Raw genomic sequence first — 17,564 nt, forward strand, 5'->3', positions numbered from 1 at the left:
TTATGAAGCCATACTGATTTTGATGGATGAGTTTCATGATAGGTCTTTGTAATCTGTTAGCCAAGATCTTGGTTATCAATTTGATGGAAGAGTTCAACAATGAGATTGATCTATAATCAGACACCTCCTGAGGACCATCTTTTTTTGGCAAGAGTACAATGTGGAAACTATTAATACTTCTTAGACAAACTTCCTCAGAGACAAAACCATCACATAACTTCAAAAAAATCCTCCTTTATCAAGGGCCAACAACCTTTGATGAACTCATTGGTGAAACCATCGGGGCCAGGAGATTTGTTATTTGGTAAGTTATTGACCACATTCTCAACTTCTTCCCTCGTGAATGGAGTTTCCAGAGAATGTAAACTATCATCAGGCTGCAGCATTTGATCCAAGTTGTATAATATTTGAGTGAATTCACTCTTTCCCACTCTCTCTTTGAAGGCAACCCACAAGATTTCAGCTTTGGCTTCATGACTATGCCTTGCATTACCAGAACTGTCCTTAAGGCATGTAATATTATTCTTTCTGTGCCTTATTGTGGCATGGTTGTGAAAGAATCTGGTGCTGGCATCGCCTTCCTTGACCCATCTAATCTTCCCTCTCTGTTTCCAATATGTTTTTTGTTGTTTCAGTAGCACTACCAATTTCTCAGAGACCAGGTTCCTAAAGTTCCATTCAGCAACTGATAGATCTCTGTAGTGTTCTAAAGTTTCTAGCATATTTAGCACTAGTTTGATATTGCTGATGGTTTTTTTGAGCCCTGGTAGTTGATTCATCCAGATCCTTAGATTCTTTCTGAGATTCTTGAATTTTGTAGTTATTTTCTTGGCTGGATCAATAATTTCATCAGGAGCTGACCAGCCATTAACTGCTATCTGTGGGAATCCCTCATGGTTCAGCCAGAAATTCTCAAATCTAAAAAAAGATGCTTGTGGGATCGAGGTGTTAATTTCTACCACACAAGGCCAGTGGTCAGATGTTTCCATGACAAGAGTTTTGACCAGGGAGTTAGGGAATTTGGAAGTCCAAGAATTAGATGTGAAGAACCAATCAAGCCTTTCTAGAAGAGGAGGGAACTGTTTATTAGTCCAAGTAAAGTGTCTTCCATGTAGTGGTAATTCAATCAGCCCAAGCCTACTGATAGCCTCATTGAAGGCAAACATTTCATTTGGATTAGCCCCTTCTTTATTCCTATCTTCTGGCCTTCTGATTAGGTTGAAATCCGCCACCACCAACCAATCAACATCATCAGGCATATCAATCCCACCAAACCAGTTTAGGAATTCCATCTTTCCAGCAGGTGTAGGGAGCATAAACCGTTGTGATGAGGACATCCCTAGCATTCATTCATCTTCAAATGAAACTCCACTTGATATAAGTGGTCCAATTACAAGAAGTAGAGCTAAACAATTGGAGAAGGAAATTCATTCTCAGGTGAACGCTAACCTTATGTTTAATAATCAGTTTATGTTGAATGATCCTATACTTTTGAGTTCTTGTTTCAATGTCCTTAGGAATGATGGAGGGTATGAACCAGCATGGGATGAAGATGGATTCAAGCCTTTGGACATCTGAACCAAGAAGCCTATCGTGTGCATAAATAAAATGGTGGTTCATTACTTCTGCATGAGAAGGCAACCAGAAGCTAGATGGCTGACCCATGGTACAAATTCCAAGCATCACCACGGACAGAATACAAGGAGTTACGTGGCATTCTACAGGTGGATGAAAGCATCTTTAAGTCTATGTTGCAGCCCATCAAACGGTTCATTATTTAGACTTCCCAATAAAGAGTTATGCTCATTTTAGTAACTGCTGCCAGAAGCTGAGAAGACGCGCGAACCAGCCACGAAATCCACTAGTGGATGTGCATGCTGTCATGTATTCAAAGCTGAACGCCCCTATCTATATATATCCCTTGTACTAGACAATGAAAGGACACATCTTGCTTGGTTAAAATTCAGAATACACAAACTCGTGGAGTTTTGTTTGTGCGTGAGTCTTGAGAGGCTTGCAAAACTTGTTCTTTCGATTCCTGAGGGAGTTGTAGAACGCCGAACTGCGGTTCATCCAGTTTGTGCCTTCACGTCTATACGGCGTGATTGCGTGGGCTGTTCGTCGGTACGTGGAAGGGTGATTGTCTCGGTAGTTCGTCGCGTGGACAGCCTCGCGGTGCACTGCCTCTTCACCAGGTCACGCAGCGACAAGTTATCAAGTTCGCGAATCCTACGAGAAGATCGGGCCACAACGACTTGTCTCACGCTATCCCTAGGCGTGAGCATATCATCTGGTACCAAAGCCTTCGTTTCCTCGGTAGGATTGTTCTTGATTTTGGTAGGATAGAGTTTAAATACCTACTGTCCACTGAGAGCCAAAAAGAAAACCTACAGCCCAAATTCATATGTGCTACTGATTTTGTAGTTTGCTTTATCGAGTTTTAATCCTTTAATATTTGTCTAGTTGCTGAATTTTTCTTTTCCACATTGTTCTAGTTATTATCTTTGTTCTAATCATCAAATTGCTTGCTGCATGTACCCATCCATCCCACCCTTGATCTGATCATCATTGCTTGCTGCGTATATATAAACAAAAAAAAATACCCACCCATCCCACCCTTGTTTTCTAACCGCCACATATTTCCCACCGCAGTTTCTTGTTTTTGTGCTGCACCATCCATCTTAGTGATCCCCTTTAGTTGAAAGTTGTGCTGCGTTTGACACAGAGGTTAAAAGAAAAGATGTCTATGGGTCAAAAGAAGGACTGAAAACGAGTTTTTGTTCCAAAAAAAAAGAGAAAAAAAAAGAAAAGCAAGAAAGAAAAAAAAAAGAAAAACAAAAAGAGAACTGTGTGCAGCACACCAAAAAGGGGTTTGGGCAGCAACAAGTTTTCGGTTGGTGCAAATTGGTGATCATCTATCCACTTACTACATCTCATTCCTTTCTTTGTGCATCCTTTCCTTTATATTCAGCAACTTAGACTTCTGTTCTTGGATTATTATTTGGTTTTGCATCACTACATTTCAGTGCATTCCACTAACATATTACCCCACCAAGCTCCACTTAAAGCACCGTGAGTTGTTGCACCGTCGTCGCTGTTACAATCACTCTTCCCTACAGATCGCAGCCCCGGTTCTTGCTCTTTTCAGGGAGAGAAAGAACTTGTTTTGTAAGTGGTGAGGGAGTGATTCCACATATATATTGTCCTTTTTTTTCCTCTACTAACATGGCAGGACGTGGAGATGGTGCCGCTGTTTCGGTGGAGGAATTTCAGGAGTTGCGTACACAAATGAATGATTTGGTGCAGCAGCTCCAAACTCTTCAATTGAACATACCACGTCGAGAACCGCCACCAAATGAGGATGATGATATTGACGAGGAGGATGAGCCACCGCGTCGTCCCGCTGGTCGTGGACGTGGCGGGCGTGGTCATGGTCTTCTTAATTTTGGTCGTGCTCGGCGCATTCCTGTTCGAGGTGGACGAGATTATGATGGTGATGATGATATGTTGTCTGACATGGATGATCATCGCCATGGTGGCCATCGTGGTTATCGTGACCGCCACCGTCGCCTTGATGATGATGGTTTAAGCAAAGTGAAAGTGTCTATTCCAAAATTTAATGGAAAAGAAAGTGCTGATGATTATTTTGAGTGGGAGACTAAGGTTGAACAGATCTTTGATTTGTATCCTTATCCTCCTGTCAAGAAAGCAAAGCTTGCTGCAATTGAGTTTTCAGGCTATGCAATCACTTGGTGGAATCAAGTGTGTACTGAACTCCGACGCGCTGGACATGATCGTATTACTTGGGAAGACATGAAGAGGGAAATGCGACGTCGTTTTGTTCCTGCATATTACTCTCGTGATCTACATTTGAAGCTAAAACGTCTTGTGCAAGGTACTCGTACTGTTGATGAATATTTTCAAGAATTGGAAATGTGTTTACTTCGTACAGGGATAACTGAAGATGAGGAATCCACAATGGCTCGATTTCTGGTTGGCCTCAATAAGCCCATTGCTGATAAAGTGGATATGACAAACTACACATGTCTCACTGAGTTGGTACATTTTGCAAAAAGGGCAGAACGACAACTTGCTGGATCTTATAAAGATCGTGCTTCATTTTCAGCTCATAATAGTGCTACTTCATGGCGCCAGTCACAGCAGCACGGGTCAGGGGTGCACACACCTACATCTCGTGCAACTTCTTCCAAACATTTTGATTCCAAAGGCAAAGCTGTAAGCTCTACTCAGTCCAGCTCCTCTGCTACTGCAGCCCCAAGGCATACAAGCAAGATTGAGTGTTTTAAGTGTGGTGGTCATGGGCATAAGCAAGCTGAATGTCCCAATCGTCGTACGATTATTGCCCTTGCTGATGGTTCATATGATTCACAAAGTGAAGAGGAGGACGAGTTTCACAATGTCTTTGCAGATCATACTCTTGACACTTGTGAGTATTCAGCTGAGGATGGTACTTTTGAGCTAGGTCTGAATTGTTTAGCTATTCAACCTATTCTAACTTTTGCTCCCAGTGACATGATAGAAGATGTTATTTCTCCATATTCTAATGAGATTACTAGTGCTGATTTTGATGAGTTGCTTGCTGATTTTCCTGATTTGGAGCCTTCTAAAATGAATAGATCATCTCCTTATTTGGTGGTTAGAAGAGTTCTTTCCACTCAGTTTGTTGCTGCTGAACAAGGACAACGTCATAATTTGTTTCAGTCCCGATGCAAAGTGAAAGGTCAAGTGTGTCGTTTCATCATAGATGGTGGGAGCTGCAATAATATTGTTAGTGCCTTGCTTGTTGAGAAGCTTGGCCTACCAACACGCCGCCATCCACACCCTTACCATATGCAGTGGCTGAATAATTCAGGGACAGTGAAGGTCTCATCCATGGTTCGTTTGTCTTTCTCCATTGGTGACTATCATGGTGAGGTTGATTGTGATATTGTACCCATGCAAGCATGCCATTTGCTGTTGGGTCGTCCATGGCAGTTTGATGTGGATTCGGTGCACTTTGGGCGGTCTAACAAGTATACTTTCATCCACAACGACAAGAAGGTGGTTCTTGTTCCATTATCTCCAGAAGAGATCTATGCTTCAGATGTGGCTCGCATGAAAAAAGAAGAATCTGACAAAAGAAAATTGAGTGAGGCTGCCAACACTAGTAAGGGAGAGACTTCTAACCAATCTAGCCACATAAAGCCTCTTTCCACTACAAAACAACACCACCAAAATGAGTGCTTATTTGTGAGCAGGAGTGATTTGAGAGAAGTGAGGAACACCACAGCCCCATTCTTTGTGCTCTTGCACAAGGAGGTCCTACTTTCAACTAACGATTTACCTTCATCGCTGCCTAGTGCTGTTCTTGATCTCTTACAGGACTTTGAAGATGTTTTTCCTGATGAGGTACCATCTGGCCTTCCTCCACTCCGTGGTATTGAGCATCAAATCGATTTGGTACCTGGAGCTTCTCTTCCCAATCGTCCAGCCTACCGTGTTAATCCTGAAGAAACCAAAGAAATTCAGCGACAGGTAAAAGAGCTTTTGGACAAAGGGTATGTTCGTGAATCTCTATCACCTTGTGCTGTTCCAGTACTTTTGGTCCCTAAGAAAGATGGATCTTGGCGCATGTGTGTCGATTGTCGTGCCATTAATGCTATAACTGTACAATATCGCCATCCCATTCCTAGGCTTGCTGACATGTTAGATGAATTGAGCGGCTCAACTATTTTCACCAAGATTGATTTACGCAGTGGCTATCACCAAATTCGCATGAAAATTGGTGATGAATGGAAGACAGCATTTACAACCAAATTTGGCTTGTATGAATGGCTTGTGATGCCCTTTGGCTTGACAAATGCTCCTTCAACTTTTATGCGCTTAATGAATCATGTTTTACGAGCTTTCATTGGCAAGTTTGTAGTTGTTTATTTTGATGATATTCTGATCTATAGCAAATCATTTGATGAACATCTTGATCATATCCATCAAGTACTTGCTGTTTTGAGGGAAGAGAAATTGTATGCCAACATTGCTAAGTGCACATTTTGCACAGATCGTGTTGTTTTTCTTGGTTTTGTTGTGACTGCAGATGGCATCCAGGTTGATGAAGAGAAGGTTAAGGCAATAAAGGATTGGCCTACTCCTACAAATGTGAGCCAAATTCGAAGTTTCCATGGTCTTGCAGGTTTCTATCGACGATTTGTTAAAGATTTCAGCACGATCGCTGCACCACTTAACAACTTGACAAAGAAGGATGTTCCATTCAAATGGGGAGATGACCAAGAGCAAGCCTTTGTAGAGTTAAAAAGAAAGCTTTGTGAAGCACCACTGCTGCAGCTACCTAACTTCGGTAAGACTTTTGAGATTGAAGTGATGCAAGTGGTATTGGCATTGGAGGTGTGCTACTTCAAGAAGGTAAACCTATTGCCTACTTTTCTGAAAAGTTAAATGGTCCACATCTGAATTATTCTGTCTATGATAAAGAGCTTTATGCCTTAGTTCGAGTTTTGGAAGTTTGGCAACATTATTTGTTACCTAAAGAATTTGTCATCCATTCTGATCATGAAGCTTTGAAATATTTAAAAAGTCAAGGCAAACTGAATCGTAGACATGCTAAATGGATCGAGTTCATAGAAACATTTCCGTATGTTGTTAAACATAAGCGTGGTAAAGATAACATTGTTGCAGATGCTTTGTCAAGAAGGTGTGGTTTGGTTACTCAATTAGATACAAAAGTGCTTGGTTTGGAATCCATTAAAACACTCTATGCAACTGATTCTGATTTTAAAGAACCTTTCTCTCATTGCATTGCTGGAAAAGGCTGGGACAAGTATTATGTACATGATGATTTTTTATTTCGAACTAACAAACTATGCATTCCAGCCTGCTCGATTCGTCAAGTTCTTTTACAGGAAGCACATGCTGGTGGCTTAGCTGGTCATTTTGGCATCAAAAAGACATTGGACATGCTCTCTGATCATTTCTTTTGGCCACATATGCGACGTGATGTTCAACGACATGTCGAGCGCTGCATAATCTGCTTGAAAGCTAAGTCCCGCCTTAATCCCCATGGTCTCTATACTCCATTACCAATCCCAACTGTACCTTGGGAAGATATATCCATGGATTTTATTCTGGGATTACCAAGGTCTCAGAGGGGGAGGGACTCTATCTTCGTTATTGTTGATCGCTTCTCAAAAATGGCACATTTTATTCCATGTCACAAGAGCGATGATGCTTCACACGTTGCTGATTTGTTTTTCAGGGAGATTGTTCGTTTACATGGAGTGCCAAAGACTATTGTTTCAGACCGAGATACAAAATTCCTGAGCTATTTTTGGAAGACATTATGGGCTAAACTTGGCACGAAGTTGTTATTTTCCACCACTTGTCACCCACAAACGGATGGGCAAACTGAAGTTGTCAACCGTACCCTGTCCACCATGCTGCGTGCCGTGCTAAAAAAGAATTTGAAGCAGTGGGAAGAATGTCTTCCACATGTCGAATTTGCTTATAATAGGGCACTACATTCCACAACAAATTTTTGTCCATTTGAAATTATTTATGGTTTTAAGCCACATACTCCCATGGATCTTTTGCCTTTACCATTACAGGAACAAGTTAACTTGGATGCAGCGAAGAGATCCAACTTTATCAAGAAGCTACATGATGAGACAAGAAGAAATATTGAGAAGAAATCAGCACAATATGCAAAGCAAGCGAACAAAGGTAAGAAGAAGGTTACATTTCAGCCCGGTGACCTCGTGTGGTTGCATCTACGCAAGGATCGATTTCCCCAACAACGTAAGAGTAAGTTATCACCTAGAGGTGATGGTCCATTCAAGGTTCTAAAAAAGATAAATGATAATGCATACAAAATTGAGCTGCCACCTGAATATTCCAATGTTAGTCCAACATTCAATGTCAAAGACTTCCTTCCATTTATTGGTGAGCCTGAGTCGAGGACGACTCCTTCTCAAGAGGGGGAGGCTGATGAGGACATCCCTAGCATTCATTCATCTTCAAATGAAACTCCACTTGATATAAGTGGTCCAATTACAAGAAGTAGAGCTAAACAATTGGAGAAGGAAATTCATTCTTAGGTGAACGCTAACCTTATGTTTAATAATCAGTTTATGTTGAATGATCCTATACTTTTGAGTTCTTGTTTCAATGTCCTTAGGAATGATGGAGGGTATGAACCAGCATGGGATGAAGATGGATTCAAGCCTTTGGACATCTGAACCAAGAAGCCTATCGTGTGCATAAATAAAATGGTGGTTCATTACTTCTGCATGAGAAGGCAACCAGAAGCTAGATGGCTGACCCATGGTACAAATTCCAAGCATCACCACGGACAGAATACAAGGAGTTACGTGGCATTCTACAGGTGGATGAAAGCATCTTTAAGTCTATGTTGCAGCCCATCAAACGGTTCATTATTTAGACTTCCCAATAAAGAGTTATGCTCATTTTAGTAACTGCTGCCAGAAGCTGAGAAGACGCGCGAACCAGCCACGAAATCCACTAGTGGATGTGCATGCTGTCATGTATTCAAAGCTGAACGCCCCTATCTATATATATCCCTTGTACTAGACAATGAAAGGACACATCTTGCTTGGTTAAAATTCAGAATACACAAACTCGTGGAGTTTTGTTTGTGCGTGAGTCTTGAGAGGCTTGCAAAACTTGTTCTTTCGATTCCTGAGGGAGTTGTAGAACGCCGAACTGCGGTTCATCCAGTTTGTGCCTTCACGTCTATACGGCGTGATTGCGTGGGCTGTCATTCGTCGGTACGTGGAAGGGTGATTGTCTCGGTAGTTCGTCGCGTGGACAGCCTCGCGGTGCACTGCCTCTTCACCAGGTCACACAGCGACAAGTTATCAAGTTCGCGAATCCTACGAGAAGATCGGGCCACAACGACTTGTCTCACGCTATCCCTAGGCGTGAGCATATCACGTTGTCAGAATCCAGGTTTCATTACTTAGCTTAGAAGTGAATTCAATTGAGATTGCAAAAGACAGTGTTTGTCATAATCTGGCTTGATTTTTAAAATTCTAGATATTCTGTAAGTTCGTGTTTATTTTCGTGTCCAATTTTACTGCTTTCGATATTGTTTTCATATTCAAATATAGAAGTAGAAAACCATTGAGATGTTTTCCCAATCGTTTTTGCTTTTGTGTTCCCTTGAGCAAGTTTAGGTCAATTTAGAAATTTTAACTCGCAGGCTGTGGTGTGTCAAATGTGAAGTCGCCAGATAATGCTGTGCTTTCATTTCCAACAGTGATGTGGAATTCTCTTAGTTAGATTTGGACATTTGCTTATTGCACCCAAAAGTAGAGGAAAGTGATGTTTATTTGCTGACTGATCATAGAAACTTAACTTGTGAATCTATTACCACCTCACGTCTTATTTAGATATTACTATAGTTTAACTTAATCCACATATGTTGGAATAAATTGGAGTGAAATTTAATTTAAATTTACTTCAATCCACGTCACACATGCGGATTGATGTCCCGACTACGTTCAGATAATAAAGCCTTAGGCCTTGTTTAGTTGCCAAAAATTTTCAAGATTCCGCGTCACATCGAATCTTGCGGCACATGCATGAAGCATTAAATATACATGAAAACAAAAACTATTTGCACAGTTCATCTGTAAACCGCGAGATGAATCTTTTGAGCCTAGATACTCTATAATTGGATAATGTTTGTCAAATAAAAACGAAAGTGCTACAGTGCCGTTTTTCACAAGTTTTTGCGAATTGAACAAGGCCTTAGAGCATCCCCAACCGTTTTGCATAATTGGTTTGGCAAATGAGGAAGTTTGCCAAGTCTCAAAAAAATTTGGCAAAGGTGAAAAGAGGCAATCTCCAATGGTTTGGCATTAATCACTTCGCGCCAATTTCCCAATGCCAAGTGTGAACAGGTTTGGCATATATGCCAATCCTTCCTCTCTTTTTGCCAAGTTAACAAAATTGCAAAGTCTAAATGCCAAACCGTTGGATAAGTGTTTTTAAGACTTTTTTGCAAATACATGAATGCAAAGCTTATTTGCAAAACGGTTGGGATGCTCTTAGCAGAATATTCAGCTGTTGGGAAAATTAGCTGAATCTGACGACCAAGTCTGTCTCTCTGCTCCCATGGGCCCACCTGGACCCCACGCCTAAAACCGCAAAAGCAGAGCACGAAGCAGAACAGAGAAGCAGATCCCACCACTCCCTCCTCTTCTTCACTTGCTCCGCCGCCGCGCCGCCCTTCGCTGCTCGGGCCCACCCGGCCAACCATGGAAGCAGATCCGCCACCGCCAGCGAGCGCGCTGATGGAGGAGCTGGTGGAGGAGGTCCTGCTGCGCTTCCCACCTGCCGACCCAGCGAGCCTCGTCCGTGCCGCGCTCGTCTGCAGGCGCTGGCGCCGCCTCGTCACGGGGCCGCGGTTCCACCGCCGCTACCGCGACCTCCACCTCCACCGCGGGCGTGGGGGTTCGTCGCCCCCGATGCTGGGCTTCCTCGCCGACGCGGGCACGGGGACCCTCTTCGTGCCCACCTCCACCTTCCGCCCCGCACCCGCATCCGCGCGGGCTGGCACGGACGGCGGCGGCGGCGGCGCCCTTCTCCTCGGCGGTTGGCTCGCGCTCGACGCTCGCCACGGCCGCGCCCTCCTGCGCCGGGACACCGGCCGCGACGCGCCCGTCGACTGCCAGCTCGCCGTCTGGGACCCCGCCACGGGCCGCCGCACGGACCTGCCCCGCCTCCCCTGGTCGCCCTACTACCCCTACAGCTGGAACGCCGCGGTGCTCTGCGCCGCCGCGGCCACCACCGCCGCCGCCGCCGCCTGCGACCACCTCGACTGCTCCGGCGGCGGTGGCCACTTCGTCGTCGTTGTCGTGGGCACCAACCACGCGGAGATGTACGCCCACGTCTACTCGTCCGAGACGGCCGCGTGGAGCGCGCCCGCGTCCGCTCGGCACCCCGACGACAACGTCGACTTCGCGCCGAGCGCGCTCGCGGGGGACGCGCTCTACTTCGCGTTCCAGACGGGCACGGCGGCCCTGGAGTTTGATTTGCGCACGCGGGAGATGGCGGTGGTGCGCCTGCCGCAGCCACGCTTTCACTGGCAGCGCGTCGTGCTCGCCAGCAGGGAGGATGGTCGTCGTCTGGGACTCGCCACGGCAGGCAAGTCCGCGATCTACCTGTGGGCGAGGGAGGCGCGGTCTGGAAGTGATGGGGATTGGGTACATACCAGAGCCGTCGAGCTCGACACGCTGCTCCCTGCTGGTGCCATTTCAGCCTTTCCTGATGTGGTTAGCTTTGTGGAGGGCGTCGGTGTCGTTATTGTGAGGACGGGTGATGGGCTCTTCACCATTGATCTCAAGTCTCTCCAGATCACAAAGGTTTTCAACGACACTGCCTTCTCTGGCATTTTCCCCTACATGAGCTTCTACACACCAGGTAATTCTCTCGTTTGGATTCGCCCTGTGTGTATTTATCGCAGTCCCAGTACCTTTTTTCTTTGATGGAATAGGAGGGGTGTAAACCCCTACTTGGATTTTATTAAAAGAGAAAAACACAGAGTATAATCTTTCAAAAAACAAAAAAGGAAACAAAAAAAAAGTTTGTTTGTGATGAACGGTGAATTAGTAGTGGAATATCACGATCCAATAAAACAAAATGTTTACCGTTATATATGTATGCTACCATGCTTCAAATCTGCAGATATGCCTAGAATTGTTTTGTCCTCTGTTTATACCTGTATTGAGCAGAATGTGCGGTCTTGAAACTTATCTAAATGTTGCCTGGTCCAGTAAACTACCCAGCAGGAGAATGGAAAAAGAAAAAATAACAGTATTACCAACATGAGCTTGTACACTTTCAATTTCTTGGTAGACCTAATCTTTCAGTGTCACAAAGGGTAGCTGTTACCTGGTAGTCTGTTTGATTGCCCAGCACATGTTTTTCGTGCATGGTCAGAAACCATTTTCTAATAAACGGTAATAGGTTTCAACCAGCTGATGTTATTTCCTAAATTTGTGTATTTCTGTAGCACTGGAAGTTGCCTCAACTGGTCAGGGGCCAAGTTCAGGTGCATAAGGTGCTTATGTGCTGGTTTCTCAGTCAAGGGGAAACTTAGTTGCTTCTCGGTGGGTTCCTGGTTTTAACTCAAGGGCTCTATGTTTTGTCTAAAGAATTCTATCTTGTAAATTTGTTAGTTTGATCACTGCCTTGTGTGTAAACTGTTAACTCTGTGTGTTCCTTGAATTGTAGCTTGGAATGAAATTCTAGAATGAATGCGATTTCCCTTCTGTGTACATATGTATGCTCAAGAAAACAAACATTTGATGTTCTGCGCTTTTGTATGTACTGTGTAACTTTTGCTTAATTTTAGTTTGATTCCATATCTTATGGCCTGAAACATCAGAGTTGAGGAAGAAAGGAAATAATTCCTGACATCCATTTGGTACCATTTTCAGTATTAGGAGGTGTTCAATGCTCTGGAGTATTGAATTAAACTTTTGGTAAGCACCAGTCATCAAAACGTCCAGTCCCTATATGAAGTGTATGAGTTCTGCATGGATGATTTCAGTACTTCAGTTCATACAGAAATTCTTAAAAGTCCTAGGTAGGAATGGGTCTTCACTGTGTCTACTGAGTCGTATGTTTTGTTCACTCACAGAAGAAAACACAAGAAATTGTTGAAAGGGTGACTGGATGTGGTCAATGATCAGACAGTAGCATCACACTCTGAACAGTTAAAAAATTCCATAGGACAGGCATGCATATATTGATTGATTTTTAGTCATTCTTATTCTGTAATCTGTACGCACTTTTCAGCAGCAGTTTTATGAGTGTAAAAGGATTAGGATACATTTTTCATATTTAATCAAGATATTGTCAGAGTATGTGCTATTCCATTGCTCAGGTAAGGTTTGCAGAGTGCTATCCTTCTGAAATACGGAGTAACACAGAGAGTTGGGAATTTGTAGCGCAAACTCTGGCCTAGAGGCAACTCGTGTTCAGTCAGTTAGCCAAAAAGTCCAACAGAGAACTGGTGAATATATTTATTAGCTGTTATACAGAGCATACATCAGTTTTTAATCTAACAATCGAATTTTTTTTACTCTCGTATCATAAGTTCTCTCCAGAGAAATTACATAGTAGATAGTGATGTATGAAAGTCTAAGCAAGTAAATAAAATATCAGTACAAAGGGTCAGAATTCAACAGTCAAGGGCTGTACCTATCGAAGTAGACAATCAGTAGAAAGTGTAAGCAAGTAAATAAAAAATCGATAAGAATATTAAGGTAAGGGTCCCAAAAGTCATACATGTGAATGGACTATTGACTCTCTCAATTTAGATTTTTCTATATGCTTTTGCTTCTTGAGCCCAATTGTTTTTATATGCCCTTTCTCTCCTTTGAGTTCTGATGTGAAGCATAGAATACAGACTACAGAGTGAGTTTCAGAAACATCAATACTCATCTTGTGTTTTCGTAGTTCTTACCCTTCCTGCAGCGTTGTCTTCCTGAGGAGCAAGAGAGAACTCCCAAATGGAAAGTTTCCTTTCTGCAGTCTTGGAAGAATGGTTTATTTTTTAATCCATTTGCTAGGCGGCGGCAGTCAAGAGCCTTCTGAAGATTTGATGATTTTTCATCAGTATCACCAGTGTTCGCAAGTGGAGGTTCCAAGATAAGAATCCAAGATGTGCTGTATGGAAGCATCGAGAGACAAGGAAAATTTGAGGTCCAAATTACAGGTGTGAAGAGGAAGCATTGTATGAAAGATGGAGCCAGATTCTGTTAATTTTGTCATTTTCTGGTTTATGCAGAGTTAATTCTGATGTGTAAGCTTATTTCATATCTTAAGTGATACTGCTTATATCTACATAGTACATAATGACGCATGAGCTTCTGGCATATATTTTCATGGAATATGGTGAATCCTTCCTTGATATTGGTTTTACTCCATAGCCAGACGCATGAGCCTTGGCTTGAAGCCTGCGGTTTCCGCTTTATGTTTTCAGTTCAACCCAGCAGGCCATTTCTGTCAACAGAACCTCACAGTCACGTTTGGTGGTTTGCAGGCATGAGTCCTTGCCTTATGGAGATGGCAAGCCAAGCAGAGTCTCGCTGGTTCAAGAAGATTTGGCATCCCACCAATCTCTGGCCCAAAAGAGTTGGAAATTGACTGGAGTTAGTTGTAATAATTTTTTTTTTGACATCACATGATTGAATAGGCATACAGATCTGTCAAGGACCTGTACTGTAACTGTGCAGCAGTTTGATCTGGTATACTGCTTGCTCTGTTTTCTTGTGTACACTTGAATGATTGCAATCATAGTCATAGTGCTCAAATCACACCAACTTAAAGGTATCTACTGCAATATGCTAAGGCCCTGTTTGGTTCCTCTAGATTTTTTTTTACTCCCATCACATTGAATGTTTGGACACATGCATAAAGTACTAAATATATACTATTTACAAAACTAAAAACACAGCTAGAGAATAATTTGCGAGACGAATCTTTTGAGCCTAATTAGTCCACGATTGGACACTAATTGTCGAATAAAATAAAAATGTTACAATACCTGTTAAATTTTAACACCCCCAACCAAATACCCCCTAAGTAAAAATTCAGTTAACAACCTTTGAGGACAAGTTATATGCTGAAAAAAAAAAGTGCAAAGTCTGGCCTGGAGGCAACTCCTGTTAAGCCAGATGGCTAAAAACTGCAACTGAGGACACTGCTTAATATAAATTAGTTGCTAAGCTAACAATCTGATTTTTGTGACTATGATATCATAGGTGGTCTACAGAGTAATTACACAGCTCATAGATGGTGCTGTCTCGGTGGTTCACTTAGTGAAGACTTGGAATTCTACAGTCAAGGGCTGTGCGGATTCTCTGGAAGTATCCCAACTGGTAGCAAGTTCAAACAAAACTAAAAAGTCAGTCAGAGTAACCAGGTGAAGACGTCTTTGCAATCCCAAAGGTCAAACATGTGAATGGACTGTTGAATCTCAATTTTGTTGTTCTTATATGCCCAACGACCTCTCTCTCCTTGAAGCTTTGACCTGAAGCATAGAACAGAAATTCCAAAACATCAAAACTCACCCAGTGTTTTCTTACCCATCCTATTGTGTTCTCTTCCACAGGAGAAAGGGAGATCTCACATGGAAACATTCCTTTCTGCAGTCCTGGGTGAGCTGATATCTCAATCCATAAATTTCATCATTAACAAGTGGTCAAAGCCGCAGACACTGAACATGGAGGAAAACCTGCAAAGGGCTCTTCTCCGAGCAGAGGTCATCAACGAGGAGGCCATGGGACGACACATCACAAATCAAGCCATGATCCAGCAGCTGGGCATGCTGAGAGATGCCATCCACCAAGGCTATTATGCACTTGATGCGTTCAGGTACCAGCCTCACTCTGGAGAGGACGGTAGGCATTTTATGTCCCTATCCAAGGTACTATCTGCAAAGGATCCCTATTTCTTCAGTCGAACTGCACATTTCACGGAACAGCTACAAGAGGCACTAGACACACTGAGCTCTATGATTGTTGATCTGAGTGAGTTGGTCATGTTCTTGATGACCTACCCTCGTCTGTATCGCCAACCTTATAGCATGCATATCCTATTGGGTAACTGCATGTTTGGTCGCCAGATGGAAGTAGAACTTGTCATCAAATTCCTGTTGCACACACAGCCTCATAGTTCTCAAGAATTGGAGGTCTTGCCAATTGTTGGTCCAGTCAGAGTCGGCAAGAGTACCCTTGTCACTCATGTCTGCAAGGACGAAAGAGTCCGTGATTATTTCTCAGAAATTTTGTGGTTGTGTGACTCCAATTTTATAAATGATGAGCTAGCTTGCAGAGAAGGATGTGTAATGAAACATCAAAATTGTATGCCAAACTCAAACAGAGGCAACAGATTTCTTATTGTTATTGAATTATCTGGAGATCTGTATGAAGATGCATGGAATAGGTTATATCTTGCTTCCAAACAGAGCTTTCCTAGTGGTAGTAAAATCATAGTCACAAGCCATTCAGACAAGATTGCAAAGTTTGGAACAACACCAGCTCTAACTCTGAAGTTTCTTTCCAAGGAGGCATATTGGTATTTCTTCAAGACACTTACATTTGGAAGCATGGATCCTGAGACACACCCAAGACTTGCACAGCTGGCCATGGAGATAGCCAGAACGCAGAAACGTTCAATCATTGCAGCGTACGTCACCTCTTATTTTTTGAGGGACAATTTTAACATACACTTTTGGCACAAGGTTTTGAGCTTCTTGAGAGGGATCATCCAGAAGCATGTCTCTGAATTCGGCGTGCATCCATTAGATCTTCTGTTCCAAAACAGACCTGTACAGCATGGAAGAATGGCTATACCTTCCGAAGATATCATCATTTATGATCAGTATCACCGTTCTTCACAAGAGGAGGTTCCGGAGATAAGAATCCAAGATTTGTTGTATGGAAGCATTAAGCGACATGGAAAATTTGATGTCCTAGCATGGAGATCCCAGTTAGCCCCCTACTACAGCTACATCAATGTTTGTGAGATTCGAGAGCAAAAAGTTACAGGTGCGAAGAGGAAGCGTTCTATGAAAGATAGAGCTACATTCTGTTAATTTGTCATTTTCCGGTTCAAGCAGGAACATGAGTTACAGCAGAGTCAATTCTGAAGTGTAAGTTCTTATGGAGATGCAAGCCAAGCACCCTGTTGCAAGCCAAGCAAGAGTCTCGTTACCAACAATCTTTCAGGTGTTTGAAATTGACTGCAGTTAGTTGTAACAAAAAAAAATCGCATGATTTTAGCTGCATAGATACACAAATCCGGTAAAATGTCTGCTCTGTTTCTTGTGTACACTTGAATTAATGCGTTGGGAATTTATGTAATTGCTCCTCTTATCATAGTCAGAGTGTGCTCAACACGCCAATTTTAAGATATCTACTGCAATATGCCAATGAAAACTATGGCTTACAAGTTACAGCTTGAATTTTGAAGTGTTATATATGCAGAGTGTGTTCCTGTAACATTCACAGATGATGAGATCTTGGCTGATAAGTCATGGCAGAAAGTACTGTTGGCTGATTTGTTGTGAGAGAAAAACACTGTTGAATGGCTTGTTAGTAATATTAGACGACACGAGAGAGTTAATTCTGTTATCAGGAGTTTGTAGGGCAAATTTTGGCTTAGAGGCAACTTGTTCACTCAGCTTAGCAGAACGTGCAACTCAGGACACTTGTTAAAATAGTTCTTAGCTGGTATGCAGAACATACATCAATTGTTTATCTATCAATTGTCATAATAGACAGTGATGGCTTAGTTATTCACTTATCAATTGTCATAATAGACAGTGAAGCAAGTGTAAACAAAGAAATAAAGACAATAAATAATCAAGCCAAGGCGAAAGCAGTCCCCATGGTCCATACATGTGAATGGACTATTGACTCTCTCAGTTTAGTTGGTTCTCACAATCTTATCTGTCCTTGCTTCTTGAGACCAATTATTCCAATATGCACATGTTCTCCTTTGAGATTTATTGAGGA

At 42.6% G+C, this 17,564-nt stretch overlaps 2 protein-coding genes and 1 pseudogene across 8 annotated transcripts; all 3 read left to right on the forward strand.

Annotated features, from left to right (window-relative positions):
- LOC110432317 lies at window positions 3,226–9,077 on the forward strand (annotated as a pseudogene).
- LOC110432335 lies at window positions 10,012–14,430 on the forward strand. 7 transcript variants are annotated; one of them, XR_002449753.1, is made up of 4 exons: window positions 10,016–11,457; window positions 12,050–12,146; window positions 13,501–13,846; window positions 14,087–14,430. XR_002449753.1 is itself a non-coding variant. In XM_021452526.1 (2 exons), exons 1-2 carry the CDS (start codon window positions 10,293–10,295, stop codon window positions 14,188–14,190), a joined length of 1,269 nt encoding a protein of 422 aa, XP_021308201.1. In that variant the 5' UTR covers window positions 10,012–10,292; the 3' UTR covers window positions 14,191–14,430. The 7 variants fall into 7 exon arrangements, 2 of the variants coding, with proteins under 2 accessions (XP_021308201.1, XP_021308202.1); XR_002449754.1 differs by having other exon boundaries at window positions 13,614–13,846; XR_002449755.1 differs by having other exon boundaries at window positions 13,501–13,759; window positions 14,087–14,175.
- LOC8084258 (putative disease resistance RPP13-like protein 1) lies at window positions 14,530–17,002 on the forward strand. Its single transcript, XM_002459211.2, has 2 exons — window positions 14,530–14,994; window positions 15,158–17,002. Exon 2 carries the CDS (start codon window positions 15,176–15,178, stop codon window positions 16,640–16,642), a length of 1,467 nt encoding a protein of 488 aa, XP_002459256.1. The 5' UTR covers window positions 14,530–14,994; window positions 15,158–15,175; the 3' UTR covers window positions 16,643–17,002.

This window comes from Sorghum bicolor, chromosome 2 (assembly GCF_000003195.3).
Source record: "Sorghum bicolor cultivar BTx623 chromosome 2, Sorghum_bicolor_NCBIv3, whole genome shotgun sequence".
Taxonomy (NCBI): domain Eukaryota; kingdom Viridiplantae; phylum Streptophyta; class Magnoliopsida; order Poales; family Poaceae; genus Sorghum; species Sorghum bicolor.